The sequence below is a fragment of the Gopherus flavomarginatus genome, chromosome 8 (genome assembly GCF_025201925.1).
Source record: "Gopherus flavomarginatus isolate rGopFla2 chromosome 8, rGopFla2.mat.asm, whole genome shotgun sequence".
In the NCBI taxonomy this organism is placed as follows: Eukaryota; Metazoa; Chordata; order Testudines; family Testudinidae; genus Gopherus; species Gopherus flavomarginatus.
In genome coordinates this window covers 104,709,039-104,727,255 of record NC_066624.1, presented here as the reverse complement: position 1 = coordinate 104,727,255, position 18,217 = coordinate 104,709,039, and the positions used below count along the sequence as shown (strand labels likewise).

General features: G+C 42.8%; 2 protein-coding genes and 1 long non-coding RNA gene across 8 annotated transcripts in view; 1 reads left to right on the top strand and 2 right to left on the bottom strand.

Annotated features, from left to right (window-relative positions):
* The window catches only part of DNAJC19 (DnaJ heat shock protein family (Hsp40) member C19), a 734,312-nt gene that overhangs the window by 322,036 nt on the left and 394,059 nt on the right, over positions 1-18,217 (top strand). The gene's annotated exons all lie outside the window — the stretch shown is intronic.
* The window catches only part of LOC127056465 (uncharacterized), a 402,113-nt gene that overhangs the window by 16,600 nt on the left and 367,296 nt on the right, over positions 1-18,217 (bottom strand). The window lies entirely within an intron of this gene.
* Positions 12,218-14,624, bottom strand: SOX2 (SRY-box transcription factor 2). Its single transcript, XM_050964308.1, has one exon. It carries the CDS (start codon positions 14,190-14,192, stop codon positions 13,245-13,247), a length of 948 nt encoding a protein of 315 aa, XP_050820265.1. The 5' UTR covers positions 14,193-14,624; the 3' UTR covers positions 12,218-13,244.

Here is an 18,217-nt window from a genome sequence, read left to right as displayed (position 1 = left end):
CCCCCCAGCCCTGGATCATCGAAGTATGAAATAAACAAACTAAAGGCACAGAGCACCCAAAAATAATAGATTTTAGATTTCAATGAGTATTTAGTCTTGTTTGTGTCTTGGTACATGATCATTAGTTTTAGCAGTGCCGCAATGGTTACTGGGCTATTAACCATTTGCGTGCTAGCAGGGACCTCACGGCTGTTCACCAGTTATCTGGAGAGCAAAGGGGACTCAGCCAGTACACATTAAAAAACAAAAAACAGAGCAAACCGCACTTGGCTCCGCAAGTCTATTTTTAAATTTTAAACTCTGCATTCAGCTTCCATTTTCTAGCCCTGATCCAAAATTAGCAGCATTTCCCCCCAGTTTCTGTCAACTGAGGAAAGCGGAGTGGCGAAACAAAAAACAACAACCAGGGAAGGTGATCAACACGTTAGCAAAAAAAAAAGACAATATTCAAAGTGCATCGTGAATCAAGTTAAATGGGCGTTAGAATGCACAGCGCATCTGAACTTTGGGTTCTAGGGACTCCGAGTGCTGCTAGCTTTGTTTGTTTGCTGTCTTTGTGATACTTTAAACGGAGTGGATTTTGGTGAGGAAATCTGGTGGCAAGCGCGAGGAAGAATAGCACTCTAGTAAACTGTGACGATTTATTTGAAACGTATCCAGCACGCCGATTGGTGGGGCTGGCTTGGTTTTGCTTCCAAGCCAGTAGTTTGTTGGAAAAACAAAACGCAATGGTACCAAAGACTGTTTGGGGACCCTTCCTGCAATGTGCAGGTGACAGCTCCCCTAGGTTGGTCGAGTGAGTGGTAAACATGTGGTGCTGAAATTTTTAAAAAGTGTCCTTCCCGTCTTGATACATAAGAGGATTTCGCTGCAGTTATTCTGATCGCTTGTTATGTCAAAATTTGCAAATCAAAGGAGGCAAAATATTCTGGACTCTGTATCTTTGCTCCCTCTCCTTCCACCCTGGGATGTGGTGCACTGCAAAGAAGAATGCTATACATCACCCTTAATCTCCTGCTGACTGAACTCAATAGCGCATCAAAGCTCGCATTGTTTAAAGCTTGGGGTGAACGAACAGGACTAGGCAGAGGATTGCCAACTCCTGTTGGGGGAAAGTTTTCCAAATAAACTATTTTCGGTGGAATTACATTTCAAGGGGGGGGGGCGATCTGTCACCCCCGACGAGCTGTTCCCAAGCACAAAGAAACGCATACAGAAAAGCGTTGGATACGCGGTTTAACAACATTAACCTACAGCAAGTGGAAGGGAGCATGAGGTCGGCCTAGGAAGAGAAGCCATCCTCATGCCACTACTAGATGGTGCTGTGTGTCTCTCCACGCAGCGCACAAGGACCCCCGCCTTTTCCATCTACTTGTCCTGGAAAGAGAATTGGGACCCATCTTGTTCCATGCAGGACTCAACCGAATTAGGGGTTTGCTTTACACTTGCAGTGACCACTTTAAGGGTGGGAACCAAGTTTCCTGTTTATATGCATTGTCTTCGGGTGACTGGGTCATTGATTTAGGTATTTTAATATCGCCTCTTTGAGGAGCCTGTAACTTTCGCACAAACTAAGCGAGGGTAAGAAAATCAAACATTCGCACTCGGCCAGTCATCAGAACCGGAACAGGTCACAGAAATGAACACAGCGCCGGCCTCTCTACCGCAGCTGGAGACAGACCAGGCATCCTGACACTTCCAAAATAGTGTCGTGCGGAACTTGCAAACTCTCCAAACGTGTTACAAAAGAAATCTTCCCAGAGGCGGGGGCGCACGTTGCCTTATTGACAAACAAGGTGATATTAAACACAAAGCAAACACAACCAAAAACCCACCCAAGGCTGGCAGGAGAGAGAGAACAGAATTAGAGCGTCTTGGAGCCAGGCACGGATTTGGTGCGCAGGCTTATGCTTCCCTGTTAAATCTGCCATATAAAGTGCTGTATAGCAACCAAGCGAGAGGGGTGTATTTACTTCTGGAAGATTTAGGTTGTTGCTAGGATGTGAGAACAAAAAATCCTCAATCAGTCTGGGAGGAGCTGGGGGAAGGGAGGGGGTTATAAGGTTTGTCACAGGGAAAAGTGCAGACATCTGCTGGAACTTCCATATCTAAGCTGTTCATTTACAGGAGCCAACTTCTGAAATCTCCACAATTAGATCTGCATTGTTCTTTCTCAACAACACTGCCTAGAAAGAAAAGGTCTTCTCTGTCGGGGCCAATCCAACGAAGCGTTTGACGTTATTAAATAATAAAGCGATTGTGATTTACATTGTTGTTCAGAAAAAGGGCCAATTATCCACTGTTATGTTGCCATAAAGATCATATTAACTCGAATTAGTAATCAAACAATACGCTAGCGTTAAAAGTATAGGGGGGACAATGCGAGTGCTCCTGTTGCATCCTCACTTTTACTTGTAAAACCAGCAGCAAAAATACACTTGAAAGATGTGCAGACGCTTCAGACTAAAAACAACAAAAAGCCAGAGAAGGACCAATGTGTGTGATTAATGGTCTCCTGTGTTGATGGTTTCCAATTAATTCAAAGGCATCCAAATCTCATATTGATTTCCAGTTTACAACTGTTTTATGAATTAATTCATCCTCCTAAGTAATATCAAAGAGACGTATTCTACCATGGTTTGTGTGCAGTCTGGCTCTATGGGTCTTTTTTTTTAAGACCTGCAATGACTTTAAAAGACCTTTGTTTTCAAACCAACCATGAGCCCAAATACAACCAAAATGTAAATCCAGACGCATCCTTGCACTCGAGTAAATTTACTCTTCCATAATCAAATAATTATTTTTATTAAGGCCGTTATTAGGTTTATAACTCGTTCCCCACTTAAATTTGTGCAACCAACCAAGGTAATCTAAATAGGTTTGACTTCCCCCATGGGCACAGAATGTAAGCATTAATAAGAAGGATTAATTATGGGTGTGTATCCATAGGACACAACGGCTATCAAGCAGCACTAGGGGGAAAGAAAGTGGGAAACTATAGACGGGAAGCCTGAATCCTGGAGCAGCCGTAGTTTGCACGTCCTTGTCGCAGATTGTATTTGACACCAGACGCAGAAAATAGTCCGCAAAAGTAATGGCGCCCTAACGCAAATCGACCATTTTTTAAACAGCCACGGTTGGGTAAAGTTGATGGTCTAAAGAGTTTCAACTTGTTGGCGGTAAATAAAGCCCACAGTAGCGGATGCTTCGGGGAGCAGTCGGAGACCACGAAAACAAAAATCCAACCTGCGAGACGATCAGTAATCTGTTTTTTTAAAATATCGGTACTACCTTTCCTTTTACATGTACCCCAGAGCTATTCCCCTGCGATAAGGATGACAAAATTTGACCCCTGAAAACAAATAAGTCACTTATTAGAATCTGATCTTCCCCCTCCCCCCATGCAATTTATTGCAAACACATTTTGTTACCAGTCTGGGGGTGGAGGGGAGGGAGGGAGGCAGAAGAAAAAACTGGCTTACTTAGAACTCAGTGATATCTGGTTAGCTGTCAAATCCCCTGTTAAACAGTATTCAGCCAAAGAATGGCTTTGCAAAGTGCTCCAGAAGCTGATGCTATTTGTTACCACGATTTACAAAAAAAAAAAAAAAAAGTTTTACAGTGACATGGTTTTTTATAAGCAAACACAGAGCAATTTGCCTCAGCGCAATGCATCAGCAAGTATATCCAAAAGCGTCTAATCTACTTCTTGCAGGAGCAGCGCAAAAGAAATCAGCAAACACTAACGAGGAAACGGACTTCCCAGGGACGCTATAAAAATACCTTCTCATTGACTTCCCCAGATCGGATGGGCTAATATTATAAGTCATAGGAGAGGGAACAAAAGCGATCCGACTCGCTTGCTGCAGAGTTAGCTCTTATTTGTTGCATTATTGAGTAACCAAATGTAACCATCTAGCTTCTTACAAGCAGATTGTCAAGAGGGAAACAAGCCAGGAAAAACCAGCCCGTGCCAGGTTAGTATGAGGGGAAACTTTTTTTATCCTTGCATAAAAATAATTTATTAAGCCAAAATAGGAGACAGGTTATCTCCAAACGGGATTAATAGGAGTTCCTGGATAGGATTAGACCATCTCATTCATTAAGAACAGTGTCTCTTTCCCATCTCTTTTTATTATTATTAAAAAATAAATCTTTCCCTATTAACAGCACTTGGAAATGGCGTTTTCTTAACCGAGTGTGATGCAACTGATGCTCTGTCTTGCAATAAAAGGGGACCCATTTTCAACCTGTGATATAAATGTATCTGCCTGCCTAGAGAGCCCAGCAGATTCAAATGTTGGTCCGGAGTCAGCAATGTTCATTACAAGGGAACCTAACGAGCGCTACTGTATAGCCACTTTGTGAACTCAGGGCTGTGGAAAGGGTGGGGGGGGGGGAAGTATGAAAGTGTGAGCTGATGCCATGCTGGCTGGCAGTGTGTGGTCTATTGTAGGGAATGTGCTTTTTCCACTGAACAGAGAGGCCCCCTCTTCCTCCCCCCAGCACTACTGCACCTGCACTGGATCAGGGAGCTGCTGCCATTCACCACATCAACATAGAAGACATCTCTGACAGCACTCAATTCATTACATTTCTTCCTGCTTTTCAAACCAACACACACACAAAATGAGTATTGCCAATCAGGAACGGGTGGGGGGGGGGGATTTTACCATACTTTATATTTGCCACTCATTTGGGATTTCATTCCTCAGAAAACTCACTTCTCAGCTAGTTACAACTTTTTAAGGTAAAGGAATCGCCCGACTAAGCATTAGGCACAACTGCGCCACGTTTCTCCTCTCTCCCCGAATGCACAGATTACAACTCAAGGGCGTAAAGTAAAATAAAACTTTGGGTCAGAGACTCTCAGGCAGCAGAAAGTGAATCGAGAAAGCAGGTGATTTATAGTCCGCCCAAGGGAAAGAGCTGCAGATTTATTCATAATTCGTGAAGCAAAGCAGCCTCATTTGAGAGGGGAGGAAAAACCCACCCAATCAGATGAAAGTGTTCCTAAACATTTCAAACAATTTTGTCACAGTGCAGAATGTTCCCATCTATTCCTTTGGGTTTTGCCTCCCGTACAAGATTTAAGAATGACTGCGAACTATTTAATACCTGAACCGTCAATAAACGTGTAAAGAAGCTGGAGGAGATAACATTTCATCTGTCCAGTAAAAAGTTATGCAAGGAAAAAACTCTCATGCAGAGACTTAAATTGGAGTGTGTGATTTTTATTTCTTAAAAATCCTTTTCCCAAGTGCATTTGGAAGAAAGAGAGAAAAACCCTCAGGATTTTAGCTTCGAGTATTTAACTGTACTGAATCTGGGCGTCAACTCAATGTAGTGACTCCAGCGATTAAAACCCGTGATAACTCTGATTATATCAGCCCAATTTGAAATAAAATCAGAAATATTGATTTGAAAGAGCTGTTATATCATAGTTTTACCAACCTTTTGTATACTGATTTCCAATTTTTTTTAAAATCCCAAAACACGTTTTATTTTAAACTGAAAGGGATATTTTTCTCCCAACACATTTTTAATCTATCGCTGGCAAATGCAAAGAGTCACGTGTATTTTCTCACGATTTTGAAGTATCACATGCCCTAGCTGAAATTCTTAATTAAAAAAAATAAGTTAAAAGGAGCTCTGGCCTACCTTATCGGTATGAGAAAATCCGATTGTCTTGTTTCAGATTTAATATGTCTGTATTATAAATAATTAAGATCTTGTCATTTCAAAAGTCCCTCAACTGAATATTTATTGGTTTCTTCTAAACACTGAAATCAAGTAAAATGTGTGCCTTTTGATTTACTTTTAATTTGACTGGCGAGTCAGACCTAAATTGGTCTATGGTCCTGTTTTTATATAGACCTTCCAGAAGCCCAAACTCGAACTCTGAGAAGGCAAGATCGCTTTTTAGGCTAAAACTAATAATTTCATAACTGATTCCCATTCAATCTGGCGCCGGTGACGTCACGGGGGTATTAGCATACTAGGAGAGGATGAAGCCAGTGTGGCTGCAGTTGATAAGGCCCCTCCTGAGGAATTCGCTGCTTGTTTTAATACATTAATTATTTCTCTGTCTTCCGCAAGGTTTGCAATTTGTAAGAGCTTAAAGGAACCATCATTTCAAAGAAATGCCAAAAGGACACGTTTAACAGCTTCTTACGTGGCAAAATGCGCCCAGAACAGCAGCACTGGAGCTGGTGATAGCCCAGGGAAGAGGCTATTTCTTGCTGTACTGTTTGTCTAGCATATAGCACAGAGGTCTGTTATGCACGTGTTATATCAGGCCTAAGTTTACGTAGCACAGAATCGATGTGGGGTTTGAAAGCGTTACCAGGTCTATTTCAAACTAACACGCTCAGGGGCCTGACCCTACAAATCCTTGCTCACCCGAGTAGGATTTAGTCCCCCGGCCAGCCCTTCTGGACTCCATGGGACTCTTCGCCTAAGAGCCACTCATGTGAGTAAGGGTTTTCAGGATCGGGCCCATACGCTGGAGGATCTCGCGTGCTTGTGGCTCCCCCTCCAAACAACCCTATCAGACTTCCATCTCCCACACGTGTTAAGATGCCGTTTGCTATCCAATGCCGAGCGGGACGCCATTAATCAAGAATTTATGCAAAGGCGCCCACATTATGTCAGCAGAATTAATGAAGTGAAGCTTAAGAAACTGATAAATGTTCGGCCAATCTGATCAGAGAGTCAGTCAGGACGTGTGTGGCTCTTTTCAATACTCACCAGATGGAAATAGACCAGAGGAAGGGGAAAGCCCTGACTGCCAAGCCCTGTTGCTACCTGAGATTTTTAAAAGCACCATTCAGGATCTCTGTGGATCTGCTGCCTTGCGATGGGGGGGGGGGTCACCTTCCCTGCTTAAGGGGCCACCAGGGGATGAAAAAAACTTCACCTGGTGTTGTACACGGCTGGGGAGGAGGTAGCGCACCGGGTGCTTAACTCGACTCGAATGTATGTGTAATAACGCTGGGAAACGACTTCACACTTAGTTCAGCAGAATGTAACTCCAAGGATGCTCCGGGCCAGCTCCCAGGCTGTTGCCAGCAGGCACCTGGTGCAGGCATGTGGATCTCGGTGCGCAGGGTTTGCCAGGACACGCTCTGAGTATCGGGCACTTGCTTTGGGCTTTGCCTGGAGTCTCTAACCAGCGGCCCTGCCTAGGCCACTGACGTCAGCTGCAACTGGTCCTACCGACTCTGCAGCTAAACTCACCCCAGCTCCCAGCTGCAGCTTTTGAATAATCCCCCCCTCCTCGCTGGGAATTACAGACCTACGCGCCCGAATATGTACGACAGAGAAAACACACAAACATACAGGTTGAGTTCTCTCTCTCACACACACACACGTTATGCATATACATCATATACTCACACATTAACATGGGAAGTTGGAAAATGCCATTCATCAGTATTTAGTTATTAATAGACGCTCCAGTAAAGATTCACCCCCTAGAACAGGTGGATTAGGCGTTTTCAAACAATCGCCTTTCAAATAGAAAAGAAACATAAATCACTCCAAATCTAAAATGCTGCCCCGCTTCTACTTGATTTCATTCGAGGAGAGAAATAGGAAGGCTCGAAAGTACTGTCAGAACTCTTCCAACTGCGAGTGATCCTGAAACGCAATATCTCGCGATTGTTTTTCCATTCGCACTTCATGCACTGCAAGATAACTCACTAATATAAAATCCTAACCGGGTCACTTTAGATATAGCTTACTCGAACGATTATCCTCAAAACGGTGATCACACCTTAAACCTCTCCTCGTTTTAAACACGGACATAAAAAGGCCCTAACGATGCAGATTTAAATGTACCGGGAAGGAAAAAAAAAATCTGTAGAATATAAGAACGCTTCCCACACAAAATAAATTTGGAAATTGATTATTCTATAGATGTTTCTAAATTGTAATGATTTTTTTTTTAGCGTGCGGTCTCCCCACTACACACAAACGCGAGGTATGTTGAAACACACTACAAATTTGCGGTATATTCGGAAAGCACAAGCTAAAATTCACTCTGAAAGGTTTTTGCAACGTCTACCTCTTCTACTTGAAGTGTACAGCACCTGCAAGCGAAAATAATCATCTGGTCTTGTGAATTTAGAGAGAGAGAGAGAGACTGCTACACATGAAATATACACGGTGAAATTAACCAGGAATATTCTTCAGGTACAAACCGAACAGTGCGCGACGGATATCAAAAAGAAAGGGGTTAGCTTCTTCCGTGGCATTTTGACTCGCTGTGCCACAGAAAAATATGTAATTTCTAGCATTTCATTTTTTTTAAAGGCTGAAAACAACAACTCACTTCCGTGCTGCACCTCCTTGTCAAGTGGACTTGGTTCTTCAAAAGCAAAATATGACCAACTCTTGAAATTCCTCGGGCATCATCAGAAAAGCTGGTTTTAATTACCAAAACTAAAATAGCTGTGGTGCTAACGAGCAGGCGATCAACCCGCAATCAAACTTCAATCTCTGAGCAGTTAGCTATAAACTGTCAGCAATTGAAAAATAAACCTGGTGCACACAAAGGCTCTGTTTAATTTTCGTGTTGTAATGGCTCTAAATGAGGACCCCATCACTATGCAGTTAAGCGGTATTGCATGTCCCCCTGAGGCGTTGATCAGTTCTTTTTAATGTGAGAAAACTGGCAGCTCGAAACCCGTCAATGGAGCTCCCACAACAAAAGTCCTGAAAAGCTGAATGAATTGGGTTTGTAATTACTGCTTCCCGCTCCCCCCTTGCAGCTTATCTCATCCATTCAACATATATTATTGTCACCTAATCTCGCTCTCAACATTTTTTTAGTATCTTCTTCGGCGGACATGTTTGTGGCAGAAATTAAACCAAACGCAATTTTAAAAAAAAATCTCTCACAGCAACAAAAATGTGGAAACGAATGTGTCAGGCAAGGCTGAGTCAGCTTTAAAAAAATCACAGGACTAGGATTTCCTGCAGTCTAAATTGTAGCATTTTGAATACATCATTGCAAATCTCCTATGCTGCTCAGCACGCTCTAGATTTTAATATTTGAGTTAGATCAGGAGTGAAATAAATGAAGTGTATCTAATCATACCTATCACCATGGGCCTCTTTCTTTCATAATATATAGTGTTTAAATGGCTGAACTATCTACATCCTATTCTAAAGACAGTTATACAGATCTCTTCTTGCATGTTAGACATAAAGAGATATTACTGTTGTGATGCGATACATTGTGATGATCATACGCAGCCCTTGTTCTCTGACAAGAGCAATGGGCACCTTAAAGAAAAATATGTTTTCTGTCAAGAAATGTCATGGGAAAAGACAGCCGTTTTCTCACTTGGCGGACCTTCCCTATTTGTGTATTTAAATCGCAAGGCCTTGCTGATGGGGAAGATTTTCCCGAGGGTTCCTACTGTAAGAATTTGTCGGTTGTAGAAATAAGTACAGCTATTACAACCAAATCTACTAACAGTCTAAATAATTAATTGAACCATTGCTCTTTGACCCTTAGAAAGTCCAGTAGGGACCCGTTTGTAGTAATAATACCCCCGAATGAGCCCTTGTCAAATATTCATTTAGTGGTTAATGTGAGCCATTTCCCCCGGGGACAGTCTGTAATACCAGCTTCCCAGCCTTGGCAAGAAACCCTGCTAATCTACTTCTCCAGTTCAGCAAAATATTTTAGCATCCCTTCCATAAAATGTTGTAAAAAGAAAAAAAAATCACCGGGGAAATTATAATCTTATCCTTGGGTTCACTTCAGCTCTGTGTCAGGTTAGGGAAACATTACAATAACACTCTTTGACCGAGCACCAAGTGTGCTTTAAAGAGCACATGCAAATTCAGAGGTGAGTGAATACACTAAGAAACTGAGTATCAAAATATGACTGGTAATCAAAGTAAAAAAAAATTACTGGTACTACTACTGCATATTTCAGCTAGAATAAATGATAGCCTAGGGTAATATTTTAGTAGAAACAAATCATGTGAGTGTTTAATGTGTTGAACTGGAAATTAGCAATGGTCAATGCCATTCTTCTAAGTAGTAATTTAAAAATAAACCCATTTAGCTTTACATACAACACGTTTTTTTGGTATACACTTATCTATCTGTATATATCCAGAATCATTCAAAGGGAGAACAGACTTTTTTTTTAAAAAAATCTTGACATCATATACCAAAATATAAGTTTAAGCAATTTGTCAATATATAAAAAGTTGCTGAATTCACTTAGCATTCACATGTGGCGTAGTGTCTTTTGTTTACTTGCATTACCTCGCCTTCTGTGTGTATTTAAAAAATAGCACAACATTTCAAACTACCCCCCTCGAATATTTCTGTTAGCACTTCAAAAAGTGCCCATATTGTATTGTTGTTAATTGGCTAAGATTCACAGTGCGTTTGTAAATGAATTGCTATATCGATTGGGTTTTTATTCAAAGTTCTCTTTTATTCAGACGTGTAAGCGAAAGCGGGGAAATGTACTTGTTACCACGTGAATAATCCCTAGATGCATTACAAATGTTGGGCAACTCTGGTAAATTCTTTTAGTCCTTGCATTGAGAAAGAAGAAGGGGTGGGCGGGGGGGGGGGTTTGTAATCTGGAATAATAGCTGTCCTACCAAGTACAGCATGGTGCAAGAAATATAAGAAAAGGGAGCAAACAGATCTAAAATACATAAACAGTGATCAAAGCTCCATATCTTCTAGGCTGCAACTGTAGTTTTCATTTGGGCAGGCAGGGAAAAGTGTGGAGGCCAGAATAATTTAAGATAGCTCCCTACCACATCAAACCCAGTCACCCCGGTAACCCCCTTTTCTGAGCTGAAGTGAAATCCAGCAACCAACACTCAAATGCGGTACAGATAGATTTTAAAACACCTGAGACACAGACACAAATAGAATTATAGCTTGTTCAATCTATAGCTAAGACATCAGACTCTTTCCTCGCAATGTATAATACGTTCTTATGGGGGGAAAATGCATCTACTGATGAATCTCTGTAGTTTAAAGAATCCATTTGTAATCTATTTTTATTTTAATCTTTCTTATTCCCGAGGTAGACTTGTGCGTATCCAAGGGACACATCTCCAATGTTAATAGTTAATATTAAACGCTTGGGCTTTTTAAAAAACAACAACAACGGACTTCAGTTTTCACGTATGTGCTGCCCTGAATAACATGCCCAGCGCTCTACTGCCCAACTTTACTGCACTTTGCACACGAGAAGTTATCACTCTGTTTTGCTCTACAGATAGATTACCCCTCACTACTGGGGCCAGAGATCTGGATAGCTCAGAAGCATAATCATTGGCATCTGCAATTGCGAATAGAACGGTACAAAGTAAAAATCTACCTCTGAGAGATGGCTGTGCTCTTCTTTTATTTGGCTGGCGCGAAAGCTTCTCTTTGGGGTTTGTTATCATCTGCAGAGATTGTCCGAATTTGGGCTACACCGCGCTGGCAAGTTAAGAACTAGGATTCAAGAAACAGCTGTGATATAGGGTGAAAGTCTTTGGCGTCTGAGTTTGTTTTTTAATTCCCCCCACCCCCAACCACACATAACACACCCATTCTACCCTGGAAAAACAGAGGAGTGGAAAGTTGATGAAGCTACAAGCAAATATTAAAAAAAAAAAACTTGTCAATGCAACCTTCACAAATTCTAGTTGCAGTTTTCTTGCTATTGTATTATCATCCTCAGGCAATTAAAGTAAAATACCCTCCTCCTATATACACTGTATTCCCAAAAGAAGAATGCACGGGTTATAAAATTACTCAAAAGAGCAACGACTCCTTGTTGCCTTTTCAGTCCCCCTAATTATGCTACTACTTCCCATTAAACTTTAAATCTATCACAAGACTCCTGTTCGGACCACAGCCCTTTGATGGCAACAAGTGGTCTGAACCAGCAAAGTGCCCAAACGCTCTTTTACCCCTTCTTAAAGGGGTGGCATTTACACATTGTAAGTTGCAACTTTACATGTTTTAAATCCAAAAGGCGCAGTTCAGTTGGTCAGACCTAGTTATGTAATGAAAGCTATTTCGTTTTAAAAATAAAGGTCTATATTTTCATTTATCTATATTGCTAGATTATTTATAATACTAAATTGACCACAGTGACATCTTAAACTGCACGGATCCTTAACAAAAACAACATCATTTTGCATTACAAAAATAAATCCAAGACTCAAACGTAACTTCAGTGTCCATATGTTGAAAATTTATTTATCTCAAACTGTGCATAATGGAATAAAAACTTAAGTTGAATATGTACCTGTTATAAGGATGGTATTAGTTCAAATATATACATGGACTGTCGGCAGACTGATTTCAAATAATACAGAGCCGAATCTTTAAAATACAACTACGGAAAATGAGAAAAAAGAACTTAAAATATCATCACAATAAATTTACAGAAATATTACAAACCATAAGAAAATACTTCAAAACACAGTAATTTCAGGGTTTTTTGTTTTTGTTTTTTTTGTTTTTTAAATCTGAACAGGATGAAGTTTGGAAACAAAAAAGCTATTATAAATTAGCAAATGGTGTGTGAACCTGCATGGCAATTTCTGCTTTTTAACAATAAGTAAAAAACAAAAAACAAAACCAAAAAAAGTACAATCTAAACTCTTGCCCTTTTATAGCAAAACAATTCAGTGGTTTTGCAAGTATTTAGCCTACCCTTTTTTGTCTTTTGTACAATTTCTAAAACAATTAAAATGTCCAAATTTTGTAAAATAATATCCACTCTTTCTCCAGCTGCTATAAATTCAGCTGCAGTTATCACAATGCTCGAAGTAGACGGTTTTTATTTTTACATTTTGTTTGTTTTTATTAATTGGCAAATTCTCAAGTTTTTTTTCTATCTAAACAATGGACATTCTGATTGCCATGTTTATTTTGATAAATACTGTACAAAAGTTGCTTGCAAATATTAAAACATTTTTTTCTCATCGCTTTTTGAGACTAGCTCTAAATATTATTGGTAAAGACTTCTGCAAACTTTCTGCAAAGTTCCTACCGTTTCACTAGAACTTTTTAAAAGTTTTGTGTAGTTTCTTCCCCTCCAGAGCTATACAAGTTCCTTGTTGGTTTTCTGTATGCCCTCCCCAGTTTTCTCTGTACAAAAATAGTCCAAAAAAAAGTCCAGAATCTCTAATAAAAGTGTTTTGTTTGTTTCTTTGTGTTGTGTAGTTTTCCTCCCCCCCCCAACCCTTTTGTCTTACATATGTGATAGAGGAAGTGTGCCATTAATGGCTGTACCAGGAACAGGTGCACTCTGGTAGTGTTGGGACATATGAAGTCTGCTTGGGGCAGCTGGTTCTGGTACTTCAGCACCTGGTAGATACATGCTGATCATGTCCCGAAGGTCCCCAGCTTGGCATGGAGCCCTTGAATGGGAAGACGAAGTGACTACGGGGGGACTCGAGCTGGACTCCGTCTTGACCACCGAGCCCATGGATCCCAGGGCCATCCCCGGGGTCCCTTGCTGGGAGTAAGACATGCTGTAGGTGGGCGATCCGTTCATATAAGTCTGCGAGCTGGTCATGGAGTTGTACTGCAGGGCGCTCACGTCGTAGCGGTGCATGGGCTGCATCTGAGCCGCGTTGTGAGCGTTCAAGCCCGGGTGCTGTGGGTAGCCGAGCTGGTCTTGCATCATCCCATAGCCTCCGTTGGTCCAGCCGTTCATGTGAGCATAACTGTCCATCCTCTGGTTCACCCCAGCTCCCAAGGTGGCCCCAACCCCTACCCCAGTGGTCATGGTATTGGTGCCAGGGGCCAGCAAGCCCCCAGGCAACGTGTACTTATCCTTCTTCATGAGGGTCTTGGTTTTCCTCCGGGGTCGGTATTTATAATCCGGGTGTTCCTTCATATGCAGGGCTCGGAGCCGCTTGGCTTCGTCAATGAACGGTCTCTTCTCCGCCTCGGATAAAAGTTTCCACTCGGCCCCGAGCCGCTTGCTGATCTCAGAGTTGTGCATCTTGGGGTTCTCTTGGGCCATCTTCCGCCGCTGGCCCCGGGACCACACCATGAACGCGTTCATGGGTCTCTTGACCCGGTCCGGGCTGTTCTTCTGGTTGCTGGCGGCCGAGTTGGAGTTGCCCGTGCCTCCCCCCGAAGTTTGCTGGGGGGCGGGAGGCTTCAGATCGGTTTCCATCATGTTGTACATTCAAACGGCTCTTGCCTGGAACAAGCTTTCGGCAGAGAAGCGAGAAGCAGCAGCAGCAGCAGCAGCAGCCACACAAAGTCCCAAGCCGGACTTTTTTTTTTCTCTTCCTAGGGAGGGGTGTGGAAGGGGGGGGAGGGCTCCCCAAAATACACACTTAGCTCAGGATTAGAGTCTTCCTCTTCCTCTTGGCCGATGGATTAATAAGATAATAATTGTTATTATTACTGGAGCCTTGGTTTAAAAAAAAGCAACAAAACTTCCTCCTTCCTCCCTTCTCCTTCTTTCTCTTTCTGTCTCTCCACCTCAGTCTTAAAGAGCCAGCAAAGTACTTTCCCCCCTTTTGCAAACACTCTCTCTCTCTCCCTCTCTGCCTTGACAACTCCTGATACTTTTTTGAACAAGTTAATAGACAACCATCCATGTGATGGGGGCTTGTCAGGGAATAAATGTGTTTGCCCTGGCCAATCAGCGCGCGCCGGCTCCTCCACTGAGGACAAGTCTCTACCCCTGGTTTTGCATGAAACGGGGCGGGGGCTCGGCGCCGCCGCCGGGACGGGTCTGCGGGGGGAGGCGGGTCCACGGGCAGGCGAGGCAGCCACTAGGAAGCCTCTGGAGCTCCTCTGACAGCAACAGGTCACGCACGCCTTGGGGAGGAAGTGGGTAAACAGCATCGTTGCTACATTTAAAAAAAAAAAACCCACCACACACACAAAAACTTGGTATTGACTCGGGGCTGAGGGGAAACGGGAGGGAGAAAAGCAACTGGACGGAGGCGACTGGGTCTGGGCGCATACAGCGGTTCCAAGCTCGCGCTCCTTCCAGAAATCGCCCACAGCTCTGCGCCCCCCCGCCACTGCAGTGATTAACACATGGATCTCTCCAGCCTCTCCTCCCCGCCCCAGGTCGTTGCAAAGGGGGCTCCAGGCAAGGTGCAAGCTCGCTCCGCAGCACAGATTGCATCCCCAGCGCCGGGGCTAGGCTGTTTGGGCCTCCGTTCCGATCCTGGGGAAGGTGGCGAGGCTGAGCCCTTTCTTTTGTTTCTACACTGCAGGGAAGTTGGACCGCGTTCCTAGGGCCCAAGGTTTGGTTGCATCCTCCGCCACTGCCCCCCCGCCAGGTCTCCGGCCTTTCTCCATTCAAACCCTGGAAAACAACGCAAACCCTCCCTCACCCCCCCTCCACGTGCAAACCTCTCACACACACCCGAAAGGTTATTTAAACAAAGGGGGAGACCACGTGAAATAACCACGTATCCATCAGCCCCAAAATTGCAGGGTCATCCAAAGAAGGGAGAGACTGAAAAACAAAAAGTAAAAGCAAGCCCCCCCCCCCGTACTGGAGGGGATCACCCCTCCCCGCCCCTTATTTCTCTGATGTAGAGTACTTTCGGTGACTGTCCCCTCCACCACGCTGGGCTCAGCAGTGCCCGGCCAGCCTGGCCCAGGTGCTGCGAGGGAGCGTGGAGGTGGGGCTGGGTTGCGGGGAAGTGGGTAGGAGAAAGGGGGCCAGGGAGAGGCGTGGGGCCTGCCCCTTGGACTCGGGAGGGTAATTTTAGACTCTCCCCCATTGTCCCGATGTAAGCCTTTCAATAGGTGGGAGCTCAATGCTGGAGAGAGATGGCAGCACGTCCGTTACAAATAGGTAGTTTTGTTTCTCTTGTTGTCACTACACGGCGCCAAACAAAGCCCCGGCTAAGTTTACTTCCACTCTCTTGTTGGGATCTTTGTTGCGAAAATGCACTTGACTACAAAGCAAGAAAGAAAAGAAAAAGACGAAAAAGGCCAAGCCTCATGCCATTTCTGTTCTATGAAGTGCTTAAACGACCAGAGGCTTCCCCCCACCCCCAACCTTCCGCTCCCCCTCGCCCCCGTTTTTTCCTGCCACTGCAAATGTAGCGATTTGTATCGACAGGCACGTTCCGTTTCTTAACTCGGGAAAATTGATGATTTTCTTTCCCCGATCCCTCTGCGCCCACTTCCCCCCTTTACGCCTTTTTCGTACCCGTGCGGGTGTGAACGTTCTGAATTCAGGCTCCCCAAGTCCAATCGGCTAAATCTGCACCCCGCTCAGAAACAGACTTCTCCAGCTTTTTAAATAAAGTTTGTTTCAACTAAAAGCATTGGGGGAGTGGAGGGCTGAGGGTAGGAAGGTAAAAGGGGGGCGAGCTCCCCCCATAATAGTAATTTTATTTGACTCTTTAGAGAGACCCACATATTGTCAAATAGTCTATATTTAAACTGTTCATCGGGTTAAACCAAATGCTGAAAGAATGATTGGAAACACACACACACACACACACACACACACACACACACACACACACACGATGAGACATATCGAGAGGCTGCGCCGTACTTTCTGAGCTGGGGGTTTCAGGTATGGGGCTGCTGCGCCCCCTACTGGTAAGATTGACCTCCCCGAGAATGTCCCTCCGTTTACTTTTCAAATTAAATGTTTTGAAATAATAAAGGGAAAGGAAAGGGGAAAAAAAACCGGAACCAAATAATTATATGTAATCTAAGTAATAAATAAAACCCAACAGTACGAATGCATCTTTTTATGGATTATGCAAATATAACCTATCAGAGTTAATGTGTTTAATTCGAAAACGTACAGCTAGCCCATAGAGTGATAGGTCAAACCATAGAAAAATAGGTGCACATGATGAGATTCAGGATATAAACGAATTCTGATTCTCCAGACACTACCGAGGGCACAGCAACTATTTACTTTGTTATTGTTTATGCTTTGGTCTGCATTTGATACCATTATTCCAAAAAATCTTATGGATAATTAAGTTTGAAAAAAAGGGGGTGGGTGGTAGTGGTGTTTGTTTATCGTAATACATTGATCACTGATGGTTGGTGTTATACAAGCCAGTCTTGTTTTTATGCTGTGCTGTAGTTATAGAGGCAGAATTGGTTGTAATTTTGTATGTGTGAGATCCTCAGCCGAGGCAACGCAAGGAGTGATTTTACACATAACTAGAGCATATATTTGTGCCTGAACTCTATAACAACACAGTGAAGAGGTTAAAGTGGCTGGCTTGGCTCTTTCTTAATTGCATTTACCATATAAATAAGGTATGGAAATACCTAACAATTGTATTATCATGAGTATTTACAGCTTTATTATAATTAACGGTGTTTTACTTATCAATGCAATAACCTGTCTCCGGCATATGTGCATAATAATGTGCTATAGAAAATCAGATAAAAGCGATAGGTCTTTCAGAAAAATGTGTGTGTGTGTCCCCCTATATCGGGTTACTGGCTATTCCTTTAAACAATATAAAAACCATGAAATCGGAGTACCTCAAGCTTAATTTATTAACAACAACAACACGCTACAGAAGAACACAAGGCATTTTAAAAGGAAGGCCTGGAGAAGGCTGGTTTAATCTGAATGGATTTAAAAATCGTTGCCTTCGGTATAGTTTATGGAAATGAAAAGTGCTTACGTTAAATAAATAGTCTGCAAATGTTCTCAGCGATGGATTGTAAAGCACAGACACGTTTATTCCTAGGTTATGAGTCTATTAACAAGAAAATGGATGTTAACGACTTGGATTTTTATTTGTTTACTGTTCTGACACTGGCTCTACCCACCCATTTCTTATAAAAGCCCTGAAGATACAACCTATCGTGTTAACTGTACAAGAACTAATACCTACATATTATTTTTGTACTGACCCCAGCAGTAACAAATCTAAAGCAAACTATTAAGCAGTCTTGTGGAGATTGAAGATTGCAGCTCCATTTTTTGTCCTTAGCTGCAAATAGAGGTTTAACTTGCAGTAATTAGGTGAGAACTAGCCAAGCATCTTACTATTATGATGCTTGTTAAAAACGCTTCTTTTCTGCATCTGCATTTGAGTGTGTTCCCCTCCAGTCTTAATCTTCTTATGGAAATGAAGGCGAACGGCAGGGAACCTGCAGAGACTTAGAGAATGTCCTTGTTAACTGGAATTTCTCAGCATTGCTAATTAGCAGAGTTTGACGACCACCAGTATTGGGGAAAGCTCT